Source organism: Haemorhous mexicanus, chromosome 9, assembly GCF_027477595.1.
Source record: "Haemorhous mexicanus isolate bHaeMex1 chromosome 9, bHaeMex1.pri, whole genome shotgun sequence".
NCBI lineage: Eukaryota > Metazoa > Chordata > Aves > Passeriformes > Fringillidae > Haemorhous > Haemorhous mexicanus.
Genome location: NC_082349.1, coordinates 23,666,459 through 23,693,641, shown reverse-complemented (window position 1 = coordinate 23,693,641; position 27,183 = coordinate 23,666,459). Strand labels below are relative to the sequence as shown.

General features: G+C 40.6%; 1 protein-coding gene across 13 annotated transcripts in view; it reads right to left on the bottom strand.

Annotated features, from left to right (window-relative positions):
- The window catches only part of RC3H1 (ring finger and CCCH-type domains 1), a 71,782-nt gene that overhangs the window by 23,167 nt on the left and 21,432 nt on the right, over positions 1–27,183 (bottom strand). For 9 of the 13 annotated variants that reach the window (XM_059854497.1, XM_059854501.1, XM_059854504.1 and 6 more), the window contains exons 2-15: positions 26,649–27,014; positions 19,259–19,379; positions 17,789–18,028; positions 16,512–16,687; positions 15,488–15,688; positions 14,198–14,330; positions 12,558–12,676; positions 10,885–10,997; positions 8,013–8,294; positions 7,472–7,689; positions 5,377–5,753; positions 4,210–4,341; positions 3,472–3,642; positions 508–718 (exon numbers count right to left, since the gene is read on the bottom strand). In XM_059854497.1, the coding sequence (XP_059710480.1) occupies positions 508–718; positions 3,472–3,642; positions 4,210–4,341; positions 5,377–5,753; positions 7,472–7,689; positions 8,013–8,294; positions 10,885–10,997; positions 12,558–12,676; positions 14,198–14,330; positions 15,488–15,688; positions 16,512–16,687; positions 17,789–18,028; positions 19,259–19,379; positions 26,649–26,879 (2,725 nt within the window). In that variant the 5' untranslated portion in view covers positions 26,880–27,014. The remainder of the gene's footprint in view (positions 1–507; positions 719–3,471; positions 3,643–4,209; positions 4,342–5,376; positions 5,754–7,471; positions 7,690–8,012; positions 8,295–10,884; positions 10,998–12,557; positions 12,677–14,197; positions 14,331–15,487; positions 15,689–16,511; positions 16,688–17,788; positions 18,029–19,258; positions 19,380–26,648; positions 27,015–27,183) is intronic. The other 4 variants (XM_059854502.1, XM_059854503.1, XM_059854506.1 and 1 more) reach the window with 1 other exon arrangement.

Sequence of the window (27,183 nt, the reverse complement as noted above, 5' to 3'; positions counted from 1 at the left end):
GACCATTGAGTCCAGCTGCTGGCCCTCCACAAACACCCCAACAATCCCACCCAGTACCCGAGAGTACTGTCCCTACATTTCTGGATCTCTGGCAGCCCTGGGGCTGTGACCATTCCCTGTTCAGTGCCACTCTCCGAGGGAAGAATATTCTCCTGATAGCCAACCTAACCCTCCCCTGACAGAGCTCCACTCTTATCAGTGGTCACTAGAGAGAAATCAGGACCCGTCCTGCATCCCCTCGGGAGGAAGCTGTAGACTGCTATGGGGTCTGCCCTCAGTCTCCTCTTGTCCAGACCAAGTGACCTCAGAAAGCTGTGGCAACCTTGTTCTGAATTCAGTCTTCTCAGTATAACCCCACCTGCAATTATTTTAAGTGGCATTAACACACACCACAGCTGTATTTCTAAGACAAGATACAAGCTTACAGGGCTTGTCTTCCACCCGTACAACACTACAGCAGGAAAGAAAAGAGCAACAGCCAGCAAAATCCAAGAGCACAGATTATACCTGAAATGATGGATTTGGTGGCAGCTCCCTGAACTGCCATGGCCTGTATGGGCCCAGAGTTCTGGTACATGGCTTTGGAAGTACGGGAGATGGCCCCAAATCTTGACACAGTTGGTCGGTCTCCAAAGGGAATGAGGTCATCGTCCCCCGTCTCGGCTGCTCGCCGCTGCATGTCCAGTCGCTGCTCACGCATGGCTTTACTGTCCACGTTCTGCACAAGACATGGAAAAGGCACTCAAAAACTCATTCCAAAAGTAACAGCACACATTTCTCTCACCACAATTTGGCAAGTGCAGTTAGTTTCTCTTGTACTCTCTATTCCCTTCACTTTTCAACTAGTTTTCATAGTCAGAGGGGACATCTCCTTAATGGTCTCCCTTAAGATGATCATTACTATACCACAGCGAAAAAGCTGCAAAATTAATTGTGATCAAATCCAGAAGAAGAGAGCAGCAGCAAATGGAAACTGTGACAGAGAAAGCCTAATGGGAAGAGAAGTAGGGAAAACCTTCCCCTCATATAAACTCAAAGAAGAGACTAGTGGGCATCTCTGAGGAATACACATTCCTTCTGGAATCAAAAGAAATTTCTCTGAAGCCCAGTGCTAAGAATTGTATTACCTCACAGCCTGCAAATGACTCAGAATGGGAATTTTTCAGTACCACACTTACTTGGACATGTCTGGTGTGTCTTTTCAGGCACTTTTCATAAAGCAGCAGTACTGCTTGGAACATCCTGGTTTCTAACGAAGTTTCAGACTCACACACCTTAATGGGTCAGCATATGAAGAGAGAAAGTGTTCACTCTGTCCTCCAAGAGCTGAGTTAAATAGGAAAGCTATCTGTTGGCTACCACAAAATGTAATATGGTAAGAATTGCCAAAATCAAGTTAAGACTTCACTAAAGAAGAAAAATTGTGCAGAGTAGAACAAAAAGAGCAAGGTAACTGGGACTACTACACCAAGAAAATTGTCTAAAGGCTACAACCTTTAGTACAGTCCAATAAAAAAAAAAAACTCTGCAAGCTTTCAGTGGAGATAATTATTGCTAGAAACAGTTAACATACCTGAGGCAGGAATAAAGGGGTAAAAATGGCAGTAACAACTAAGTTGGAAGCTAAACTCAAGAAATGTAATGCTTGGAAACTGAAACATTAGGGAAAATTTACTTTGGAATACTGGAAAAAAATTACATTTTAATCCCGAGGCCATAGGATGCCAGTACCAATTTTAATATCCTTCTATTTACTCAGTAAAGCTGCATGTATCTGCAAAATATTCAGCATTATGCACTCAGATGATACTACTCCTGTCCTTCAAAAAAGGAATCCCTTATTAATGATTAAAAAAAATAACACTGAAGAATTAATTCAATAAAGGTCTCTTGATCATTTTTTCCTGTGAGGAGACAAAAACTGAAAAGCAGCAGAGATCCCACTTTGCTTATCTGAAAATGAGCTCTGGGGCAGAAGAATACTTTGTTTAGCCTTGAAAAAGGAGGTTACTTCTCCAGAACCTTATTACTCCTTGTAATTGAGCTGCAAGTTTTTTACACAGTTCTCTAGCAGCAGGGATGAAAGCCAAGAGCTGTTTATCACTCCTGGATGCTGCCACTTAAGACAGCAATAAGCTGATTCCAAGTAATCTCAGTACTTCCCCAGGTCAAACGTGGCAGTGTGGTAACACCAGACAACCACACTGTGTAGGACTGAGAGCAAGAGGACAGGTAAAAAGGTCAAAGTTGCAGATAAAATGCAATTTTTTGTTCTGCTTTTTTCAGGAGAAAGCCTCCTTTTCCAGCAGTGGCTTCAGGATTTTAAGAGGAAGGCAATTCAGCAGACAGAAAAAAGACAAATTTAATTCCAATGGGGCAGAGGGAGAAAGGGAAGCCTTTCTCAGGAGAAGCTGAACCAAAAAAATCCTGATTTAATTAAATGGTTGCAACAGGTGAGCATCTGTCCACAGAAGAATGAATTCTGATTAGAAATGTTCCCCCCCATCTCTTACTGGCCAAAGAAAGGTCACCATGACTCCCACAACACAAAAATAAGTCAACAGATCATTTTTGCAGATGGGGGGTGTGAAAGAGAATAGATGAATCTCTGTAAAACAGTTCCTCAGGCTAAACAGTCTTTTCTCTTAAGAGCATGAATGACTTGGTACGTGCATGGGCTACCAGCCTACTCCTCATGCTGAGTGATGCCAGAGTGTTAGGAAGAAACTGAACAGTGGTAATATGCAGGACTCCTCTTTATATTCTTCTCCATTCATGACTTCCAATAGTAACACCCAAGCAGCCCCTTCATTTTGCAACACTGACCTAGCAAAAATGGAACAGCACAAAACAAGATCACAGCCCACCTCCCAGAGTTCAGTGAAGGGCTGAATAAGTGCAGCAGAGATGTAGAAATTGCCTTCAAGAAGAAACAGCCTAGTGCAAAGTTTTTACTGCTTTTCTCAAAAACTCAACGCAAGTTTTGGGTACTCTTGTGGCCAAAAACCACAGTCCTTCAAGTAAAAACTAGCAACACCCTTAACAGCAGTAACAGCCACCTTAAAGGGAATTAATTGCCTAAAGTTAAGTTACAGCATCTTTCTCTGACAGAAAGAAGTACAGGCAGCAACAGATGGACATGCTTAATTAACGAGCTGCCAGGACAGAATAATTTTCGCATTTCAAGTAAGTGCAAAGAACAATCTTTGCACAATATTCTTACTATCTATGGCTTCAGAGCAGAGAGGCTATCCTGCAACTATATGCAGAACTTTGTACCAGCTACACAAGGGCAGGACTGTTCATAACTTTGAAAACAAAGTGCTTCACACACCTGCAAATGCTCTCTGACTGCAGTGCACTTCTGAGCTTAAATAAAAGCACTGCCATCATCGTGGAAAACAAATGAAAGTCCTTCCCAACCCACAGAAATCTCCACTCTTCTTCTGTTTTCCCCTTATCCCTGCATACCGCCATCTCCACACTCCTTGCTGCCACAACATCTTTGGGTTTTGCATCTTTGGTTCCGATGTAGGAGCCGATGGTGTCACAGGACCACGGAGAGTACTGGCTGTAGTCATTTCCTTTGTATTTCCCAGCTACCTTCAGGTCTTCATCCAAGTACTGTACAAAAACAAAAATCTGGTTCTGTAAGTGAAGGGAAGAAGCAGTTTCACAGCCATCCCTGTTCACTTCAACAGTAGTGAACTTCAGAAACATCACCAGGATTATTTTTTATCAGAAACATCACCCGCTGGAATTGGGCCAGGGAACACATGAAGTGCGTGAAATTCTGAGCCCCTGGCTACACTCCCAGTGCTGACTGTTCACTTGGCCAGTTCGAAGGTGATATTTTGACACTGGTTAAAAAAAACAAAACTCTATAAAGCTGTTACTTCATTCTAAATATGTCAGAAGTAAAGTCTAGTAACTGTGAAGAGCGATTACTTCAATTAGTAATGGCTCTAAATTAGTTTTCTTGGCTACACCGAAAGCAGAGAGCTCAGGACCAGTGGTAGATCAACAGCCAGCTGAAATACTGGAGACTGTATTACAAGGGCTTCCCAGCTAGGCACGAAATCTTCTTTCCCCAACATTTGCTAGTGCTGTATTGTTCTGATTTTCTTGTTGTCTACACCTAACAGTATGTAAACGCCCAAGTATTTTCTAAACATGCCGGTATCTCATGTTTTGTCAAAATATGCTTACCTCCTCTGAGTGAAAAGGATGAGGCAAGGTTGGTGATGGTGCAAAAGGAGGTGGAGAAATCACCTTCCTCTCTTCCAGCTGGGCCATGATCTCTTTCCTTCGTCGGTGAAGTTCATCCAGGCTGGGATGAGGCTGAAATGAAGACAGGAAAATGTTTCAGAGCTCCTGAAGCTCTAAAGTACAAAATGAATAATTTTCTAAGTATTGTTTACCTGAACAAAGTAAGGCAGCTATGTGCTGCAAAGAGAGGGAAATACAGAGGATACACAGACTCACTGAAGTTACAAATAATGATAATCACTTTGTTTAAGTCTATCTGTTAACTTCCATACAGGACATACATGTTTCTACACTGGCCAGTGTTAGTTCAAGACACCCCAAAAACAGGTAACGTGTTACAACTTGGCAAAGTTCCCACTGGCACATGTTCAGCATGGCAAGCTCCCATTGCAGTCATGTAGGGTAAATGGATAGAACTCCACAGGTCACTAGTCACATTTATTATTCACTTTGCAATAGAATTAAACACAAACACGGCACACTCAAACTGATAAATCTGAAAGTTATGTTAAAAACATTTCCTGTACTCAGCAATAGGATTCAGAGCCTTTAATCTGAATGACTTAAGTCAAACTATTCTACAGAACTCAATTCCAGCTGGTGAGTTACCAAAACAAATTGTTAAACTTACAACAGGAAGACCCTCCAGTTAGCTACCTAACTAAAAAAATTCAGAAGAGCAGAATTTTTAATTCTTTTATCAAGGCAGGTTTGTTTAATGGTTATTACTGAGGTATAGAGTTGGTCAGTCACAGATGGGCAGTACAAGAATGCACATGTGACCATTACCACACACTGTATTTACTCTGCACTTGAGTAGCCCTCTCCAGCCTAATTTTGCTGGAGAAGTCAGAGACTTACGAGATTTCCAAAGTGAATGACAATGCTTTTCTACTTTGAGCACTAAAGCAGCCTACTTTTACATATTAACATCATTTCAACTGGAGAGCTGACCAGTAACTAAACTACCTTCCAGTTTTTCAGCCGCTTCCTAAAGCTCAGACTTTCACAAAGGCCACCCCCCTTAGTACAAAAACATTCAATTCCCCAAGCAGTTTATAGTTTCTCTCCCAAAACAACTACAAAAACACAGCGCGGAACCCATACCCTGTGGCACGAAGGTCTGATCTGACCAAGATGCGGAGCCACTGGGCAATAAGCCTCTGTTTGCTGGTATCTGTCTCTGGCCTCAGGCACGTAGAGGGGCACGGCCGCCTGCGGGATGTCGATGGGCACCGGGCTGCCCCGCACCACGTCCTCGCGCTGGTAGGGCTGCACGGGGGGGTACACGCGGCGGCCGTCGTAGTGCGGCGGGTACATGGGCTGGGCCAGGGCCGGGTAGCCCTGCGGCTGCGCGTACTGCGGGCTCACCACGCGCTCCGGCAGGTACGGCCCGTAGTGCTCCAGGTACGGCGCGCCTGCCTCGGGGGCTGACGGAGGAGGTCGGACAAAGCGAGACATGGACTGAGTGGGATAGTACACTCCTGAAGCAAGGCAAGGGGGGGAAAACACAAGATACAGAAAGTGATTACCACAACTGTCCACAAAAATTGACTGCAGAAAACCCTGAAGAAGCAAAAGTTGATCCAAAGTTGAAGTGACAGTGCAATTACCTAAGATACTAGCAGGGTGTCAATACTACAGTAGCTGACGAAGAGCTGGTGAGACTGAGCCCACCACAGGTGCCCTGCCAGCATAGGAATACATCACCAGAATGTCTCTGCAGATTGCTACAAATGCTTTCAGCTAGGTAAGACCTAAAAAGTAAACTGAAGATCGGTCTGTACATCTTCATCCCTGCAACTGAATTCAATTTATCTCACGGAATCACAGAATGACTGGGTTGGAAGAGATCTTCAAGATCATCAAGTCCATCCCATGCCCTAAACACCTGAACTAAACCAAGGCACTGAGTGCCATATCCAGTCTTTTTTTGAACACACCCAGGGATGGTGACTCCACCACCTCCCCAGGCAGGCCATTCCAATATTTTATCACTCTTACTGTGAAAAACTTTTTCCTAATATCCAACCTATATTTCCCTTGACGCAGCTTGAGGCTGTGTCCTCTGGTTCTGCCAGTTGCTGCCTGGAGAAAGAGACCAACCCTACCTGTCTACAGGCACCTTTCAGGGTGTTGTAGAGAGTGATAAGGTCACCCCTAAGTCTCCTCTTCTCCAGGCTAAACAGCCCTAGCTCCCTCAGTCATTCCTCATAGGGCTTGCGTTCCCAGACCCTCACCAGCCTTACTGCTCTTCTCTAGATGCACTCAAGCATATCAGAACCACTGGCTGGGTAAAGGAACTTGGATTATTAGGATTTGAAGTCATCTAGAGATTTGTTCTACATCTTGAACAGGAGAAAGACATTTCAGAACTGTAAATCATGAAAGACTTGTAATATCACACTGCCTGGCTACCTGAAGATTTTATTATTCTATCTGGGATCTCTGGATAATTTTAAAATAAGTAGAATATGTGCATGACCTCAAATTTTGTGGGCAACTCAGATGTTCACTGGCACATAACAAACAAATGAAAGTAGTTTGTTTTTCTTCAAAATGCTCTGCTACTTTCTCAGAAATGGCTTCCCCCATTTCACCTTTCCTTTCTAGAGCTTTTTCTGCTTTTGACTTCCCTTGGTCTGTCATTGCTTATTTTTCTTTCACATTAACTTTATCTCATTTGTCTCTGCAACCTCACATTGCCTAACAATCATTCTCTGTTTCCATATAGATAGCCATATCTTCTCTTTTTAATCCCCTTCAATATTATCTTTCTCCACGTGCTCTCTTTATAGTTAAGTTTTTCCTCTTAGTTCCTTTTTATAACATTTTCTTTTTCTGTGAACACCCTTCTCTAATTTCTTTTATCTCTAGTCATCGCACGTACTTTATTTCCATTTTCTCTGAGTCAAACTAAATTAAGGATTACCATACTGGATCCCTCATCCAGCCCAGTTAGGAAGAACTGAAGACAAAAGAACTTGCAACACTTGGACAGATACAGGTATTGTTTTCATTTGCACTGAAGTCCTCAGTCAAGGCATAAAATCCCACCAATTTCCATTTTATTATGACAGGACCATATTAGTGTCTTTTGTCCATGTCATTTGTAAGAAAACTTCAATTAAAGGGCTTAAAAACCAGAGTGGGTAGAAAGACTAAAATCAGCACGAGGATGAAAGAGCTTGGTCAATCTTACCTTGTTGGTAGGGCGCTGGCTCAAACGATGGGGCAGCCCCTCTGGGGTCTTGATAAAACATATCTGCTTGTTGTGCACTGTACAACTGAGACCCTCGTGGTACCATCTGCAACTGCTTGGTGACAGACACCGAGGGCAGATCTGCTGGCACCCGAGCAGGCACAGGATGAGGGTTCACTGGCAAGGCAGAAATAGAGCTCTTGGGAACAGATTCCAGCCTAAAGAAGTGGAAAGATGGCACTGCTCATTAAGGCCTGGTATAGTACTCTACACTGTACTCTAACACACTGTTATTTGTCTACACTCCACCTTCTGAAGGCTTCTATCACCTTCTCCATTTAAAATATAAGCAAAAAGGGAATTAACACAGTTTAGAGCTTTAGCTTTCTACTCTACTATATAATCACTAAAAAACCTCCCAAACAAACACAAGAACAACCACAACCCCAGTCCTGTTCCTTTTTTAAAGAACTGGTTTCCTTTTTTTCTACTCCACATTTACACACACAACAATTTGAAGAACAGGTAGGAAGACACATACAAGTCAGGAGGGGACCCAGGGGCACTGCTGCTCAGATGGTCCATCTTCCCTGGCTTCAGGGCACTTTCATAACTGGAGTCAGTCCCTCGAGAAATCAGTTGTGTCACTGTGCTGCCTGTTGACACAATTCCATTTGGCAGAGCAGAAGTTTTCCTATTGGGCAAGTCCACTCCCCCTTCCTCTGAGAGGATAGCTCCTGAAGGCAGGCCCACCTCATTCAGCTGGCCCAGGGAGGCACTAAGGGGTCTTCTGGGAACGAGACGCTTGTTCATTTTACGGAATCTTCAGAAGAGAAACCACATATCAAAAATTGAAACAACAAAAAAAAAAAAGTAAAAGGAACTGCACTTTCAAGATTTTTCAAACATGGATTCTACTGAAAGCTCCTTTTATTCAAGTTCTTCAAGAGGCTTATGAAAATATCTCTTAGAATACAACTTCCCTGATAGTTGATCTATTAATAGGAGTGTCAATCAGAACAAGGATGGGTTTTTAATGACAAGTATATCAAGAATTCATAGGTAAACTTCACACAGCAAATTTACAAATCCCACTTTCTTTATACATATGCAGCTCCAAAGAAGAAAAGCAAAACCAAGCATCACCAAGCACTATTATCACATAAAATACAGTAATACAAGCTTCAGAATAAGAATAACAGACTGTTCAAGCCTGTTTTATTCAGAGAAGAAACTAATAGCAGAAAATTTAGGTGAAAAAATATGAAGTTATACCTTTTTGTTCTGTTTGTCCAATAATAAGCCAAGTGTTTACTATCATGTGATATATTTTAAAGCACATTTTAAGATTAATGTTACTATATCAATATGCAGCTTACACCATTTCTGTTGTTTGATAAAGTGATTGCAGAGATAAAAACTCCATGAACATGCAGCAATTCCAAAAATCTAACTGCTTCTGACTAAAGCCTGAACAAATACAGGCATTTTAACCAAAGTTCTACAGAAACCAGTAGGCCAACGGTACTGGAGAACAAATTTCAGGGTTGAAGGTCCTCCACTAAATACCCTGCCACTAGTTCAGATCTCAGAATGCAAGTGTGAGAGGACATTTGCAGACCGGAGTGTTCTCTTCAGCAGGGTTGAAGCCAACACTTTTATATCATAAATAACAGTCAGAGTGAGATGGTACCCAGACTAGGAATGTGTACAAATTACTGCAGAAAAAAGTGGCAACTGTTTGATTCTGATTGATTACTCAATCTTTAGATAATCTCTGTAGTTGCCCATGGGCATTAACAGCAATACAAGAGAGGTAAAAAGGGGTTTTATTGTTGGGGCTGTTTTGTTTTTTAGATGTTGTTGCAGTCTCCACATGTGCAGGACACAAACTCATTTTTAAAAAGTTCAGTTCTTGCCTATTCACACAGGGTCTTTGTCCCTTGTCAAGAGGGGAATGAGCTGCTGCTTAAGCAAGTTTAGATGATAATATGCTATCTAAACATTACCACACATTTCCCCATAACCTTTCTCCAAAGTTAAAGCTATATAGAGAGACAGAGGAGTCACTCAACAACAACAATGCATATTAGTCACACTAAGCATTTTCAAAAGGAGTGCTAACACAATAGCTACTTAAAGGAATTAAGCAAAGACAAAAGGTACAAGGAACAATCAGAACTCCCAAGTTCCCCAACCACCCACAGAACCTGAACAATCATTCTCTTCAGCCCAGGACAACATTGGTACCAAGGCATGCAAGTCAGTCTGGCTACACCAGGCCTCTCCCCCCCTGCAAAGCTGACTAACAGTCCTTGATAGATACAACTGGCTCAGAGGTGTAACACTGACCCATCACCCAACACAGGACAACAAAATCATCCCAAAGCAGCACTACCGATCTCCATTTCATTAGCATGACGACAGAAGGCAAAAAACTCTTCAACTGTTTCTGCAGCACACAAGTACTGAAGTCCTATTCCTTGTTCATATGAATAACTGTCTTTGTCACTCTACCACCATATGCCCTGCTCTTCTTTCTCTGTGTTTTGTCTATGCACTGCATGCTGGCTATATAGGCCATGAACTGACATCAATGCTTTGAGTTTCAGATTAAGAAATGAAAAATAAACACTGCATGCCAATTCTGAGCCTTTGCAGTATTCTCTTAAAAAGCACCTTTTCTTTGAATTATTGTAGCCCAAAAAGCAAGTAACTAGCTAATATAATACATAAAATACACTGCATTTATTTCATTTAGCTCCTAAACAATACATTTTACTTAAAAAAAAATTTAAGCAACCTGCAGAACAACAGCACCTTTTTCTTGCATAACTGGTAGTCCTCCTAAATCTGTAATGGATCTAGACTGCAGATTTGATATGAGCATCTTTTTTTAACTCTACAACAACAGATGTAACCACTTGAAAGTACCTGCATAAAACTTTTTGACAGATTGCACAAAGAATTGTTGCAGGAAAAAAATATTGAATTGTTTGTTTTCAGCTCTTTGGAGAGCTAGCAACACATTCCTTCCATTTGGAAAACTGTCAGCAACTTACCTGAATGAAAAGGGAAGAGAAGTACCCCCAAACAAAAGCCACTGTGAATGCCATCACACAGCATGCTTAGTCACACTTAAGAAGTAGGGAAACCCCCCCACCTCCAGAAACTTTGGATAACACTTGTGTAACATCAAACTTTCAGAGCTGCACTGCTGGTGAACAAAGCAAGTATTCTGCTGTATGGAAGAACAAGTAGCTCCAAAACCTAAGAGATGACTGTTACGTTCTTACTAGTTTAACAGCCAGGTTATACCTCCTTTTCCCCTCATTCCTAAATATGAGACATTACTCTTTTAGACGAGATGAAACAAAAACTGGACTGTTTTCTACTAGTAGAGGTACACTTACTTTTCCAGCTCCTCCTGTGAGTGTGCAAAGGTGCAGCTGGCCCCCCGGGGACATCCTCCTCTCTGCTTCATGTCTCGGCACATGTATGTCTTGTACTTGCTGTGCTGAGGGGGCTGACAAGGTTAAAGAAAGCAGGTGAGATACCTGAACATGAAAAGCACTTAACCAAGCTGAATGTATCATCTTATCAAAGGCCTGGAGCTTAACTGTTGATAATTCCTCTAATTCAAGTGTTTCTGGAATACCTGACATGAAATAAACGACTGAAGTACTTGTGTTTGGTTCTTCAACAGAGCCAACAGATTCAAGTGTATGTGTTTTGACAACTAAGTCACTCTCAGTTTTCTACAGCATTTTTACCCAAACTCCTTACTGGAGAGCTTGACTGAAACACAGCTGTACATTTTAGGACACAGTTAAGTGGACAAAACTGACACAGGATGAAAAAATTACCAATAATCAGATATACCCCATATTGACAGTTCCCTCCAAGGAATACATCTGTAAGTCAACATGTTCTCTGAGGAGCCAAAAGGTGAATATCTGTCAGAACTCACCTGCAAACTGCTGGGGGTTTGCTGTTTGTTTATTTTGGTTTTGGTTTGGGAGGGTTTGTTTGTTTTGTTTGGTTTTTGTTTGGTTTGGGGTTTTTTTTGCCTTCTACTGCAGTGGGAAGATCCAGGCAGAGTGAACATAAGCCACACAGCCTTTTACTGGCCACTGTTGCCAGGTAGTGCAACTTTACCCAGACTCAGCAGACATCCCTTGCCTACTCACGAGGCTCTGGGCTCCCTTCCAAGCAGCACAGCATGTACCACAGGCTCTCCACAACAAAAACTCTTGATGTTTTCCCCTCCCAGATTGCCACTTATGCATTTCTACTGTTTTTCCTTTTGCTGGTGACAGTGCTCATTACCCATCCCAAGTAATGCAAAAAGATGAAACAGCAGACGTAAATTTTTTTTTTTTTTTGCAGAGATAATCTTTTTACTAGTTGAGCTCCCCAAACCAGCTCTCCAAGAGGATGAATGCCTAAGTGACAAAGGAGAAGGACTGGGACAGGCAGCTCTGTACTTCAGCAGCATTTATATCAACTGAGCTACAAAGTAAAATGACATTAAAGGAATGTGTGATAAGGTAACTATGAGATAAGTTAATATACAATTATATTGTCATTGCTGAAACAAAAAAAAAATTGTTTCAGGAACTTGGATTGCACCTTCATATCAACTGTTCTTAAATCTTCAAGATCAACAGACCACTCAGCACAGGTATAAGGATGATTTCATTAACAGAGAGCCAGCTGGCTGAAATATGTCACATAAAGACAAAACCAAGAAAATTCCCACAAATCACAGCAGCACCCAGTGTCCCTTCCCCACCCTCTACTCAAGAAGGTTGTTATTAATTTCCCTAAGCCTACAGCTGGATCAGACTGTTCTCCTTCCATCCTAGTGAGCTGTGAAAATCAGTTCAACAGGTTTTGGAGGTTAATATGTGTTGTTTCGCATTTTTTCCTTTCTTGCTTCTTTTTTGATAGATATGAATCGCAGTGATGTTTTCAATTAGCTCCTTGTCAAACCAAATCTTTCCAGATGACATCAGTAAACCTCTACTATAAGATACAGCCAATAAAACTTAGGGGTACATTTCCCAAATTATTTAGCTTTTACCTGTTGTTGATCTGTTCCTTTTTTGCTGTGATTCTGGATATAATCAACTAAACCATGAACCACAGTCCTCACAGCAACTAGTCCATTTTCCAGTTGTTCCCATGTTGGAGGTGGAGCATCTGTTGCAAACACCAAACATAAAAAGAAAAATCAGAAACATTTTCCAAAACCAGGTAAAAAAATCCACAACAGTATCAGAAAACTTGACTAGCCAAGTTTATAAAAAACGTTTCATCAGTAGATAATAAGCATTCAGTAGATAATAAGCATTCAGCACCTTAATTCTGGGACATTTAGCTCTTACAGAGTAGAGGTATCTATCAATTTAAGACTGAACTGCACAAAATACTGAATGAGCCAGTAAGACCATTATTAGAATGTAAAATTATTTCCTTTTACAAGAACTTTCTCATCTCACAAGAACTCCAGAGTAAAGGCACTGTACAAACTCTTCTCATTAAGAAAAACATCAGGTTCAAAATCCCTCTTTGCATTTAAACTCCTGGAGGTAAAATTATTCCATACGAATACAGTCATTGCTGGCCTGATTACACAGGCACAGTTGTAGCACAGCAACAGAAATTAATGCCTCTCAAGTGGAAAAACATCACAAGGCAAATCTATGAATCAGACCACCATCTAAAACACTGTGAATAAATTGTACAGTCTCAATTCTATAGGAGCACTTTTTCTTTCTAGCCAATTTACTTTTCTAAGTTTTTGAATCTGTTCCAGCAGCTGACACTCCCACTGTGTGCCTGCACACTCTGCTGCAAAGGACAGTACCTCAAAGAGCCTTTAGCAGAATTAATGACATTATATTTCGCCCACAGGGACTAAATTCTTCCAGAAGTACTTCAACATGCTTCCCAGCTGTTCTTTAGGTAACTCAACAGTACAGAAAAAAACACAAAGACCAGACTTGGCTACTGAAATAAAGGCAGGCTGTTAGTGATACCACCTTCCATATCAGTGTTTTGCAAACAAATATGGAGTACACAGGTTTGTCCCCAGCTTGTTTCAGTATGAAAGATTTGGGAAGAAAGCACCACATCTCCTTTAGCTGTGAAGTACAACCGGTCCTCTTTGGAAAGGAAGTTTAACTTCTGTTTGTTTAAACAAATATAAAGTACGGTTTTTCATCTCCTGAAGTTGTAGTTTATATCTTCTTACTATTTTGATATATTATATTGATTTTACAAATTTTAGCAGGTATAAAATAACATTTCAGTCACAGGACTTTGTTCTGTCTCTTCCCATCTCCCTCAGATAGTCCTTACAGCACTGCTGACTTTTCCACAATTTCTGTCTTTCTCTCTCAAAAGCTTAGGTTTTATTTCCCAGTTAAATTCTTTCCAGCTATCTTCTACTTGCCAGACTCTTTCCTAGTTTTGAAGAATTACCTATGAACAAGAAAAATACTGAATTCTGTAGGGTAACAAGCCATTCTTGTCTAGACTAATTTTTGCCTAGCTTCTCTCTATTCAATCTATCAAAATTCTACTTTGGAATACAAAACTCTTTTAGTTGATGAGTAAGGAGGACATTTCCTTACACTTGATGATCAGCTTTCAGTCCTTGAACAGTGTTAAGCTCATTCTGCTAAACTTAAAGGTTTTTATGAAAACACCCAGATTTACCTGGACTGGGATCAATATTTGCTAGGAGCTCTAGGTGAGGTCTAAGACGATTCAAGTTAGCTGGATCTCCAGTCCTCTGAAGAGCAATAGTTAATTCCTGAACACTCTGTGCAAACGAGGCTGGGGTCTGCAACTTAAAAAAATTATCATAATTAACTTTCTACAGGCATAGCAATCCTCATGGTTTCTGAAGGCTGCTCCACAGACAAGAATTGTCTATCAAAACTAGAAATAAACAAACACATTTCACAGAAGCCCATTCCAGTGAGCCCTTTCTATTAAGAATGCACAATTCTTTGACATTGCACAAAATTACACTTCAAAATAGACAAAAATAAATAAAGGTTGGTGTTATTTCTAGCAATAAAACCTATTTCTTTTGTGTTGTGCTGCTACCCAAAGAAAAAAATGGGCCATATTGGAAACCATTTAATTTAGATTTCTGGAGAGTCTAATATCTCCAATCCCCAAACCAACAGGTTTGCACCCTGCTTTAAACTGAGTACAGCCAGCAGAAAACAAAGAACAAGATGGTTGAAGGAAAAGATAGCTAGCAACATTCCATTTCCTAACACCACTCAATTTCAGTTTTAAAACTGTTAATTCTACCTAGATCCCTCAAGAGATGTTTGGCAGGACACTTCAAAAGGTGGGCAAAGGCATAAATGTACGGCAGAAGCTATCTTGAAGCTAATCCTCTTGCACAGCAGCCAAAGCAGATGTTTCACAGCTTTCATAATCATTCAAAAAAGTTCAGTTCTTCCCACCTAATTTAGGCATTTAAAAAAGCATCTCCTAATCTAAAATCCCATTTATCCTATGTTGCTTTTGAACACAGAGAGAGATCTGGGCATTTCCAGAGTTTAAGTATTTTATTTACAAAATGTGTTTCCACCTCTCGGTCTTCAAACACATACATGGGGACTCATTTTTTTTTCCATCCTATGCACTAACTTCCTGCCTGGAAACAAGGACCATTAGCCTGTCACTACACTGGCACTTATCAACTGTTCATAAAGGTCACCCCCCAATTATTTAGCTAAACTTTGTGGGTTTCCATCTGCAGAAAGAAGTAAAGTAGCAAAAATGTCCAGATGGCAGAGAAAACAAGATTCATTAGATTACAAATATATATTCCAATTATTTAGGACATAACGGGTTTTGAAATAACAGGACAAATGATTAAAGGGCAAGTCTATGTGGGCACAGTTTCTAAGTTCAATGTTACAAACATTTAAATCTACTACAGTTGCAAGCAAGATGGACTGGGCAGATTCTAGGTGGCTTTACCTTGTCAATGATACTCTGCATGTGGGATTTGTGAGACTGGTCTCCATACAAGAGCGAGGACCACTGGTCTGGTGCAATGCGCAAACCCGCTTCCATTGCTATTTGAACTATCTGCGAGTCGTGTTCCCTTCTCAGAGCCTCGTAAGTCCGGAATTCCTCCTTCAGTTGCATCAGGGAGGAATCCTCATCTCGCTTGGTCACCTAGTGAGGAGAAATGTGCCAAATGCAATTAAGCAGGATAAGCCCCAGATTATGTGAAGTCCAAGGCAAGTGACGTCTTTGGCCAGCATCTAAGTCCTTCTCCCGGACTAAAATCAACTATGACACCATTCAGTGAATATCAGTTCCTACTAAAATAATGCACACTTCACAGAGTGGAACCACTATAAAATGGACACAAAACATTGTTTACTTGGACTCTGACCCACATATTGGTCAAAGTGTCACACTTCCAAATGACTTTATAGCAGCCACAACCTGAATCAAGTTATTTTGTTTGCATTGCAGAATTTTGTTCGAGGGTACAATTAGCAAAACCAAAGCATTTTTCTACTCATTTAGCAAGAGTAAATAACATTCAAGTTGAGCATCTAGTAACAGATATTAAATACTGTAAAGTACATTAAGCAGTTTTTCTTCATACAGCTGACACCCAAAAGTCTCCTTCTGCTTTGATTCTAACCACACCACAACTGAATTAACAGAATAAGTGATTTTTTTGGCTTTAAGACACTTCTAAGAAGGTAAGTATGCTGCTTTACATCCAGGTTTTGTAACAGCACCTCTATGAAACTGGACAGAGGCAAAACCTACCTTTACAGCTTCAAGTTGCTATTTCAGCCTACACTGCCATCACAGCTGAATGACAAAGAAATCTAAATTCACGTGGGACTTAATGAGCAATACTTCCTCTAACTACACATATTTTCAGGCACATTAAATGTTACAGGACAATGAAAACTCAAAGTGAAAACCAATGCTTTTCATAGCATTACAAAACCTCTGGGCAGAGCCTTGTTCATACCTTGAAGCAGGAGGCCCTGTAAAGGAGCTGGACAACATGGCCAATGCTAGTCTTGGAAGCCTGAGGGAATCGCGGCTCCAGTCTCTGCACCACAAAGAGAACCAAGACCTTTCGTGACAGAGCAGATCCATCTTCCAAAGCCAGCAGAACCAGCTTTAGAGCCTCCTCTTGCATTGCTGGGAGTCAGGGGAAATGCAAAAAGAGACAAAGGATGAGAGAAGCCCAAGTAAAATTTTTGCAGTTTCTTGTTCGCCTACAATCGGGATAACAGCTAAAAACTCCCACCAACACACACACAAAGCCACAGAGAAAAAAAAGAATTGGGCAAGAAGGGAGAGCAAAGACAGAAGGAACCCCTCCAGATTCCCAGACAGTGACTTGGGAAAACAGTGTATTTACCTTTAGTATTATTATCATTATTATGATTTATTATTATATATTATATTAATATTATTATTTCTACCACTAGCACTACAACAACATCTGTTCTGATCCTCATCTGATAAGAAGGTTCCTGTCTGTACATCTCTTGATCATTAATACGAGTTTTCAAAGTGTATTGCCTACATCCCATACTTATCCCAGAAAAAAAAGCTGACAGGCTAAGGAAGAACAAGGTTCATTTCCATGCAAGTAAAACAAAAAAGAAAGCCCACACCAATCAGCCAGGCTGCAGCACTGCTATTTTGCTACATAATCAACCTCTCTCTTCCCTGAAGTGGTATGAAAGTTAGCATCTCAGAATCAGTCTTCATCAGTCAGGAAAAGCTTCACTATGTTTTCATTAAGAAATGGGCTTCATATTTCAAGACTCAACAAGTGAAGTCTATATTTTCAATAATGAGACTTCATTTTTTTAAGCAATATTGATGTCTTTCTCGTATTTTAAGCCAAGGAATTTAATTTATAAATGCACAACTTCTTAAAAATTTGTACAAATAACTGTAACAAATCTATCTCTACAACTGTTTTGTATGTTTATTGCCCCAAGAAGGAAAAGAAGCCATGCCAGTCACTTCCAGTAACCTTATTTTTCTAGGAGGATCTTCCAGGAATAGACAAGAACAGAACCTATTCTGAATTTTACAGAAGACTTGAAAAAGCATTAAAAATTCAAGAAAACCCAACAGCAGCAGCCCAACAGACGCATAATTAATTCTGAAGATTACTATTAAGAAATTAGGCTGTTACTTAATAAAATCCCTTGGGCAATCGGACAGTCATTTATCAATGGCTCAGTTCTAAAGCGCTTCTAGTACAGCAGTGATGTCACCTACCTGGCCCAAGGAACTGGCACCCTCTGGCTCTCACTGCAGCCCAGAGGTTGGAGGAGAGCTGCTGAGGGTTTTGATGCTGGAGGATGAGCTCTGTGACTGTTCTCTCACCCAGCGACCGGGCTGCACGCATGGCTCTGATCCGCCCTTCCTCCTCCACCAGCTGGCAATGGACTAATGTCACAAGTTTCCTCTGCATGGGACGACTCAGCACGCTCTGAGTGGTACTGTTAAGACCCACACCTTCAAAATAAAATGAAACAGAATAATAAACTACCTCATACTCCTCTTCTTGTGCCAGTCTTCAGTGACTGTACTGGACAAGTGCAAACCTAGCTCTCCTGGTGTCCATTTTGTCAAAGGGAATACTAGTCAATGTATTTTATTGCCAGTGTTTCACTTGGCAATAAAAACAGTTTTCTGGTAGTCAGCTTCCCCACAGGCTTAATTTTGTGATTGACTTTTTAAGAAGATGGAACCTCTAATGAATCCTTTTTCCATGTTAGTAGTTTGTTCCACACCCTGCCACACAGATTCCCAGTACATTCACGGACTTTAGGGGTCACTTGGACATTTGTTTGTTTTCAGAATACATTTAGTTTCTTGCCTACATGTAGCACCTTCACTGTTTAGGTTTAGAGCTTACATGAGTCCTGAAGTGCTTGGGTGATGTTGAATTTTGTGCCAAAACTCTGAATCACAAACATTCTGAGAGCCACCTAATTCAGGTTAAAGGAAGAGGTGACTCACTAGACATACAGCTGCCATGCTGAGTTTGCTCCACAGCAAGAGCTTGTTCACAGGGCCACCAATTCCCAGAGTGATACTGCTGTCACATTGCACTGGTCTCAAAAGACTCAGACAGCTTCTCAAAAAAAATCATTTTTGATAACCCAATGCCCATGATGATCAACTCCACTACTTGGGCTGACAGACTGTCCAAATCCAGCAACTGTAATATATATAAAATCCATACTCTTTGACACAGTGCAGGTTTGCTAACTTAGAATTACCCAGTTCTTGTATTTGACCTTGTATGAACAAAGTATTACTTATAATTTTCCTTATCTATCTTATATGTAGTAACTTTCTCAAATCAGTTTATTCATCCTCTACATAACAGCTGTATCACTAAAATTGTCACAAAGCAGAACTGAAAAAAAAAAAAAAGGGCGGAATTATCTAGTTCTACTTACTCTGCAAAGATCAAATCAAAGTTTGTCTCAACTCACTATGGCATGGTCAAAAAACCTCAGCCTTTTCTCTGAATGATTTTTGACACCTTTCAATTCTACGCCTCACTTCCCTCCAGGAAAACAAAATCTTAATGTTTAAGAAATCTGTTTCAATTTGTTTCTAAACTAGACTTACATACTTTTTTTTTCAAACATACTAACTAATAATTTGGATAGTTTGTTTTGCATCTTATTTGGTTTTTTGTTTCATTTTCCAAGGAAGCAATGCAGGAACTACCTCTTGCACTGCTGAGTGGTTTGAGGTACAATGCCAATTCTTCCACACATTTCTTGCCCTCCTCATAATGCTTGGTATCTTCAGCTCCACTGCATAAAGTAATCGGCTGCTGCTCAGGAACCTGAGGAGAGATGACATGTACATCTACTATGAATATGCATAAATAAGTGGCAACTGTGCTTACAAACACTTATTACTACACCACATTTCCTGTTTTGTTCTCCTTTTGTGATTTTGCTGTATTACTTAGCATTTTTCAGCTTATTTATCGAACAAATAGCGTAAAAAACCCCAGTGAAAATGAAAACAAAAATACAGGATTTATGTTTAAGAGACTTCTTTTATTTAGTGTTTGAAAGGAACTAGAAGCAGAAGGATTAACATGGCACTTCCTACAACTATAAAACTTTGGCTAAAATAGAACACATTGAAACATCCCCAAAGCTGACTGGCCAAAAAACTCAGGGGGAAGAAAAAAAAAAAAGATGATAATCCTGGTCTGCTGGTAGGTACAAATTTGTATCTATGGCCTCACAGCTCTAAAATCATCCAGGGATAAGAGACTGCAGCTACTTAAGATTAGTGGAAGAAAGACTTAGCAGCAAATACAATAAGACACCCCTGGAACATATTCTGAGTGGACATAGTTACAAAGCATGACCAAGTTATCCTCTGTAGTGCATATGAACACACCCTGTGAGTATTTATCTGATGATAGACGCCAACTACATTCTTGGGGTTTTATGCTGGGTTTTTGTCAGGTGACATTTATTTCTTCTTCCAGACATTGACCAGAAATCAGGATTTTTCCAAGGGATTTGCACCACACCCCTCCAAGTTATAATTTTGGTTCTACTTTCCTCTTGGAAAATTCTTAAAGCTTTCATTAAATTTGAGGGTGCAGTATAGCACTGTACTAATACTTCTCAACATCACTGTTCAGCAGTTAACTCAATATGATAGTACAGAGAATTGGAATTCCTCAGAAGACTAAACACACGCACTTTTTCTATTTGCTGTCAAAGTGCAAATATATCTCAGACTTCTATTTCCGTGTCAATCCCTATCCCAGTGGCAATAACAGCATGCTAATCCCACATAGCTGCTTACAGGGACCAATCCAGGCCTTCAAACTAAAAGCAAAAGCCTTTAATGCTTCAGTTAAATACAGATACAAACCTGCTTACCTTCATATGTAATGCAGCCATGGCAAGACCAGCATTATGATTGCAAATAAAAGCAGTAAATATACATTTTTTATATATATATATATATATATATATATACATATATATATATATATATATACACATACATACATACATACATACATACATATATACACGTGTATATGGTTGCCATCACCAATGTGAACAGCAACCATGTCACGGTGCTAAGTTCTCATTTGACACAGAGTGCAAAATAAAAAGTTACTATCTTGCTTTTCCAGCAGGTAACAAAGAAAAGTCTCAAAATGCAACATGTCAGCTGGAATTAACATAGTATCATCCCAAACCAACATAAACAAGACAGAGGCTGTGTCTGATCTAGGCTTCCATTCTTACTCAAGAGAAAAACCCAGTTCAATCACACCAACACAACAAGGTAGGCCTCGACACTTATCACTGATGGAAGTTAACTTGTAATGTTCTGTGGGGTTTTGGTTTTAATTTTGGGCCAGTATTTGTTTGGGGTGTTTTGGGTTTTGGGTTTCAGGAGTTTTTGTGTCAGCAAGCAAGAATATTTTCAGCAGAAGGCGATTCTGCAGCTCTGTACGTTAGAGTGGTCAGCTGTTAAACAATCACAACAACCTTGAATGGTTTCTTGGGATTTGGGAAACAATTATTAACACCTGCAATATTTGCCTGCACCTTAACAGAATGTTCCACACCTCCTTTTCAAAGGCACCACCATTTTAGCAGTCTGCTTCCACCAGGGAAGTTACGTGGCGGAACCGGCTTACTGAGCAAATGACACATCTCCAGCGAATGTGACACTGCCCCATCTCTGTCCTATTTCCTGCAGTCCCACACTTTGTACAAACTCCTATTGCTCCTGCAAGCATTCCCTCTGGCACCACTGCCAGCCCAAACAGTGACAGCGCCGCAGCCCCTGGCAGACAAAGGGGCTGGGAACAGACGTGGGACAGGAAGACATGTTCAGCCCTGGATTTCAACCCTGTATTGAAGTGGGTTTAGCACACATTCAAAACAGTGGTTTGGAATGCCAGACACAGCACAACTCCACCAGTGAGACACAAGGACTGTCTAGCAACTAACAGAAAGCTTCCCCTTCCCCCATGGAAAAGCTGGCAGAGAAAAACTTCCAAGAGCTAATCAAGCTATTCAAACACTATCTGCATATTGTTCCCATTCCTTCTCTTTTGAAGGGAAGCTTCCATGTAAAAATCTAAATGCTTTGTACAACTGTACAGCTTGCAAAATGAGCCCAAGAGAGATTCAACTTTTATCTGAAGCTAGAGTAAGTGTAGTACTGAAGCATAAAACATGCTTCTTCTGTGGTTTTCATGAGTGTTCAGGAGAAGAGAATTTAGTTCTCATGCACACACACTTAATTCATGCAGTGCACTTCACAACAAAATTTACAAGTAATTTTCCTTTTGCTGGTTGTATTACATGCACGTCCACGAGTTATTTTAATATTTTAGGGTTAGAATAATTGTAAGAATAACATCTGCCAAAAGAAAAATCATGAAGACAGAATTCATATAAGTGACAGGAAATATGAATTTTGACTTTCGCTCCATCATGGAACTGCTGAGGGACAACTGACAAATAACTCGAAAACATTTTCACTTCCCTTTCCCAAAATATCCTTTTAATAGCATGCATGACCCTATGGTTACTGCTGTTTACAATGCCTCTCAGGAGCCTCAGAATAGATGCCCCACAGAGTGAGCTCATTATTTTCACACTCAGTCCATATTCCATTCTCTCAGACATCACACCCTTATGACAGTTTCCACTGCAAATTTATTCACATCATGTAATCAACACTTCCCAAAGGGGATGAGAGCAAGACAGGAAAAATGATCTCAGCTGTTTAATTGCTTTAAATCTGTGATGGTTTTGCATGTATCTCTTTTGGCAATGACTGCAAGTATCCTGACAGTGGAATGTTACCCACCAGCATGGCTTGTGGCTGTGGGAAGAGACAGGTTATGACAGCATAAGGAAGGGGACCAGAAAAGAATGCTAAAGCATCATCTCATACCAGGCAGTGATTTTGAATTGGTGATTTAAGTGCAACTGGATGAAGAAAGCTTGAGTTGTCAGTAATTACCATTAGACATCTAATTGCACAGAATGAGAACATGTTAAACAGACCAAACCCCTTTTGGTATGATTTGAAAACTGTTTCTAGCAATATTTCCCTCCCTCTCCCTGCAAATGAACGATTTGCTTCCTGCCAAGAAAAACCAAACAAAACCCAAAGCCTACTGTCTTTAGTTCCTCAAAAGTTTACATTAAGGACAACTTTTTCACAGATAATTCCTCTTTTATGGCACTTTATTTCATCAAAAGTTAAAATAAAAAATTATCACACATGCCTCTAATAGCTGTGCACATTCAACCTTCCCCTTTTGAAAGGGCTGTAAGTTAAGATCACTCAGTCTCTTATCATGTACAATTCCAATGTCTAGAATCATGTTTATCATGTCCAGCAGGAAATTATTCCCAAATTAAAGCACCACAGGCATTTCTGCCACTCTACATCACCTGTTTGGAATGTGCATGCTGCTGTTTCATGGTTAAAAAAACACGAGGGAACAGCTTAGATGACAGATTCATTATTAGATACCTTCAAAACACTAGCCAGGTGAATGCTTAAAATAGTTACATTTAGTGAGTAATATGTGGATGCTTGAACAGCTAAAATTCAAAATCTTATTCTCACAGAAACAAACTTAAGTGATTCCTTTACCCAGGAAGTCTAAGAAGCAAGGTATTCTATGAATGCCTTGCTGATTTGTGTCCAAGGCCATTGTGTCTCCATTCCCTCACAGCTCCTGCCTAGGTACTCAGCTATGTCCAGCTTTCACAGGAATAATAATTCTCATCCTCCCCTTATGATCTCTCTGCTCCCCTCATTTTATGCAGGAAAACTTATCTAGATATGGTCTGAACTACCTAACCAGAGAGACTGTGGATATCCCATCCCTGCAAGCATCTAAGGCTAGGCTGGACAGGGCTTGGAGCAAGCTGGTCTAGTGGAAGGTGTCCCTGCCCACAGCACAGGGATGGAATGAGATGGCTCTTAAGGTCCCTCCCAACCCAAGCCATTCTGTGATTCTATTCTATTCTGAGACCACTGCCTTCCAGAACAGCCCCTGTAACCAGTGTTGATGTGAGCCATGCTACAGGGGAGCAGGTAAAAAATCTGAATTTGCAACAGCGAATTTTCACACAAAGGGTGGCTATAAAACCTGGGCAATGGGTTTCATTTCAGAAAGGGGTGGGGAGAGAGAAAACTAAGAAAGAGTCTAATTCAAGTAAGAAACCAACTCTTTTCACCATTAGAGTGACAAATTCTATCCAGAGAGAGAATACGTTACTGCTTTCCTGGGTGACTGTCTGACAAATTCAGTGTTTTCCCCAGAAGTACAATCCTGCTTATTTCACTCGCTGTACTTGAGCAAAAGCCAAAGTGACTTGCCCTGGAATCCTGTCACTGATGCCAGTCACAGAAGAATAGATTTGTTTCTTTAAACTGCCTGGTCTCCTCCTCCACCTCCAGCAAAAAAAGCACTTAACAAGTATAAATGTGTGAATTCCTCAGAAGTCACTCCAAAGGGAAAAGAACAAACTGTTCTTCCCCCTCACAGATAAAAGCTTTAGTTGGGCTTTACTGTATTTCCTTCCAAAATGAAACCTGTTTTATTGGAATTTAGCATTTATAAATAAAATATTACTGGTCTCTGTGGACTTAGGTTAAGGGTACAGAGGTTTGTTGGAGATTAAGGAACAGTACTGACACATACATGCTCCTGAAACTAAACCCAGAAGTGGAAAAACAAATGGAAGTGGTTTCAACCGAATTTGACACTACTCATGCTTTGAAAGCTTGATTGCTGCTCACAGACCATTTTTGCTGAAACAGAAGAAGAGTACACTCTCTTAGTGGGACAGTTCAAAATCACTAGTTTCTCTAAAGCACCTTTTTTTTTTTATTTGTCCTTAAGCAAGCCTTTTTTTTTTTTTTTTTTTTTTGGTAAAAAGATTTTTTAAAATGGCCTTAGACAGTCTATTGGAAAATAGCAAATGTTTCCCTGTCCTTCACAGGAAAGTAGTTGCATTCATTTTCTAGTAATCCAGTGTCTGGTAAACACTGCAACAGCTGCCAGGATGGGAAAGGGAAGAGAAAGGAGAATGAGTTGCACTGAACACTGATTTCATTCCCGTATTCATTTGAAAGGAGGATCTTGCCAGAGGTGCTTCAAAAGTTTCTTAAGGGGAAAGTCTGTCAGTAATAAACACCCAGCTAGGATCCATGGTTACTGTTACAGGTAACAGACTGCTGGGAGTAGCAAAAAACCAGAGATGAGTGGCAAAGAACAGGGATGGAAATCATGTATCTTTTGGTGGCATTTGCAGCTTTAAGGTCATGATGAAACAAGGTCCTGCGAATCTTCATCACACAAAATTTTTAGATAAAAAGGGAGCACAAAACGATGTCATTAGTGCAAAGTCAGAACCTAAAGTTCAGAGTGCTCTCAAGACAAACACTAAACTATAAAAGCTTTCTTCATACCTCACACATACAGATAAGAAAACTCTAGCTGGCTAACTAGTAAAACCAGAAAAAAAATCCCAGTTACCTATACAGAGCAGGGTGGATTTCCATCTCATTCCACAGAATCTTGTTTTCATAAAAATTTAAATTCTGGCAGAGGTCAAATTGAAGCTATCATACAGCTTCTCATAAAGCTTAATAAGTGCACACAAAATAACCAAATGCAAGGGGAAAACATTTATCATAAATGTGGACATTCAGATGCAACTAGAAATATTCAAGAAACTGCAGAGGGGAAGAACATGTAAGAAAGAAAGAGAATTGTAACTTTTTTTAATGACATCACCCATAGATTTAATACTGCTTGGAAGCTCTTCAAAGATGGCAACATATCACAGAAATGGGAGTGCACAATCTCACTGCTTCCTCCTGCAGAGCAGGATGAGTCACTTAGCACAGCCAGAAACACCATTTGATTTTGAGCTTCTGAAATAACCTCTTTGCCATACACCATGAAAGAAAACAACAAATTAGCCATATTACCTGATAAACTAAGAAGTGGCAAAAGCACATCTGGACCTGTAGGTACTGTAAGTACCTGTAAGTCACAGTACCTAATAAAAAGCAACATAAGAGCATCTCTCTTTCCTCCACACCTTTTACAGCTCTTCCACAATTCTTTCCTTTCCCCCATACTACAGTTCTGATGAAGTTTCTGCTGTGTTTAATTTCACTTATCCCAGACATCGGAGCAGTACAAAATAAAGCAGTAACCCCTTTATGGTAACTGCATCCCAGCTACATTTTCATTCTTCACCCATAAATTAGACAGGATTATCCCTCCTCCTAAGGACCACAATCCTGACACAAGCCTTGGAAGGTGTGGGTCACAGGGAGCTATCCATGACCTAACATCCATAAACTTTGGCCAGCTTAAGTCTGTGCTGCAACTGAACAGGGTGGTCCTGCTTTCCACACACCCCTACCCTTTCTTGGGGCTGTTGGCAGTCCCAGGGCCACTCACCCCCATCATATCACCACTTCAACTAACCTTACCAGTATCTATTCCAGCAAAAAAGGGAGCCTCAAGCAGGCTTCCTCCCCTCACCAATATGGATTTAGAGTAACATGTCATCTCAGGAAGTCGTATTCCCATCGCATAGTTTCAAATAAGGCTGTATAAAGGCTGCTACCAGAGAGATCTGTTCCATAACCTTTACACGCCCCTCCTGCTTTTGGGACAACCAAACACAGGTTTCACAGGGTGAATGCAGTAAAGCACGTAACCTGCCACAGAAAAATGTCTTCTCACAAAATGAGCTCACTGATCAAGCTCATCCTTTTGGCAGAGAATGGCTAGGTAAGAGTCAAGGAAGAAGGAAGGAAACACAACTAACCCGCTCTGGTGACATCCCACGGAATTAGATGTAACGAAAGTAATGGTCAGACAATAAAGACTTAAACTATTGATCCAGGCATCTTTACTACTTCTTGCAGACATCTACAAAAAGGTAGATCCCTTCTCTTCACATCATTAAGACAATATCATATTCTTTATTATTTCTGACTTGTCCTCCCAACAGAAGAAAAATACCGAAACAGATTAAAAAAAAAAAAAAAAAAAAATCAGGGATACCTGAGCACCCACAAGTTGCAGCAAGGCTGAGTTCACAGGAAGGAGTTCAATGTCTGTGTTGATAGTGGTCTGGTCAAAGGGACATGCCTTACGGTGGAGCTTGTTGAGGCACATCTTGCAGACAGTGTGGCCACAGCCCAAGCTGATGGGCTTCCGGATGGTTTCGTCGAAAGTCTGTGTGCAAATCGGGCAGGAGAGAAAATCCGTCCATTGTGGAGCTTGTACAGGCATTGCTTCAGGAGTTAATTGACAGGACAAAAATCTAAAGCACAGATTCCACTGGAATCAAAATTTTGCAAAAAAGTCTGTTTGGTTTTAAATATCTTCTGTAAGTACAGACAGTCTGCACATAGTGTGAAACATAACCTAGAAGAAAACAGAAACACAAAGTTAGCATTCTGTACTAGAACAGGCGCGTGAGCTCCTTTGTGCTAGGGAAGTATCACTGCTCGAGGTGTAACTGAATTAAATACAGGACTGAGTCACAACTTGCTTTAATTCCAGCTAGTCTCTGGCTCTGGAAAAGCCAGTGCAA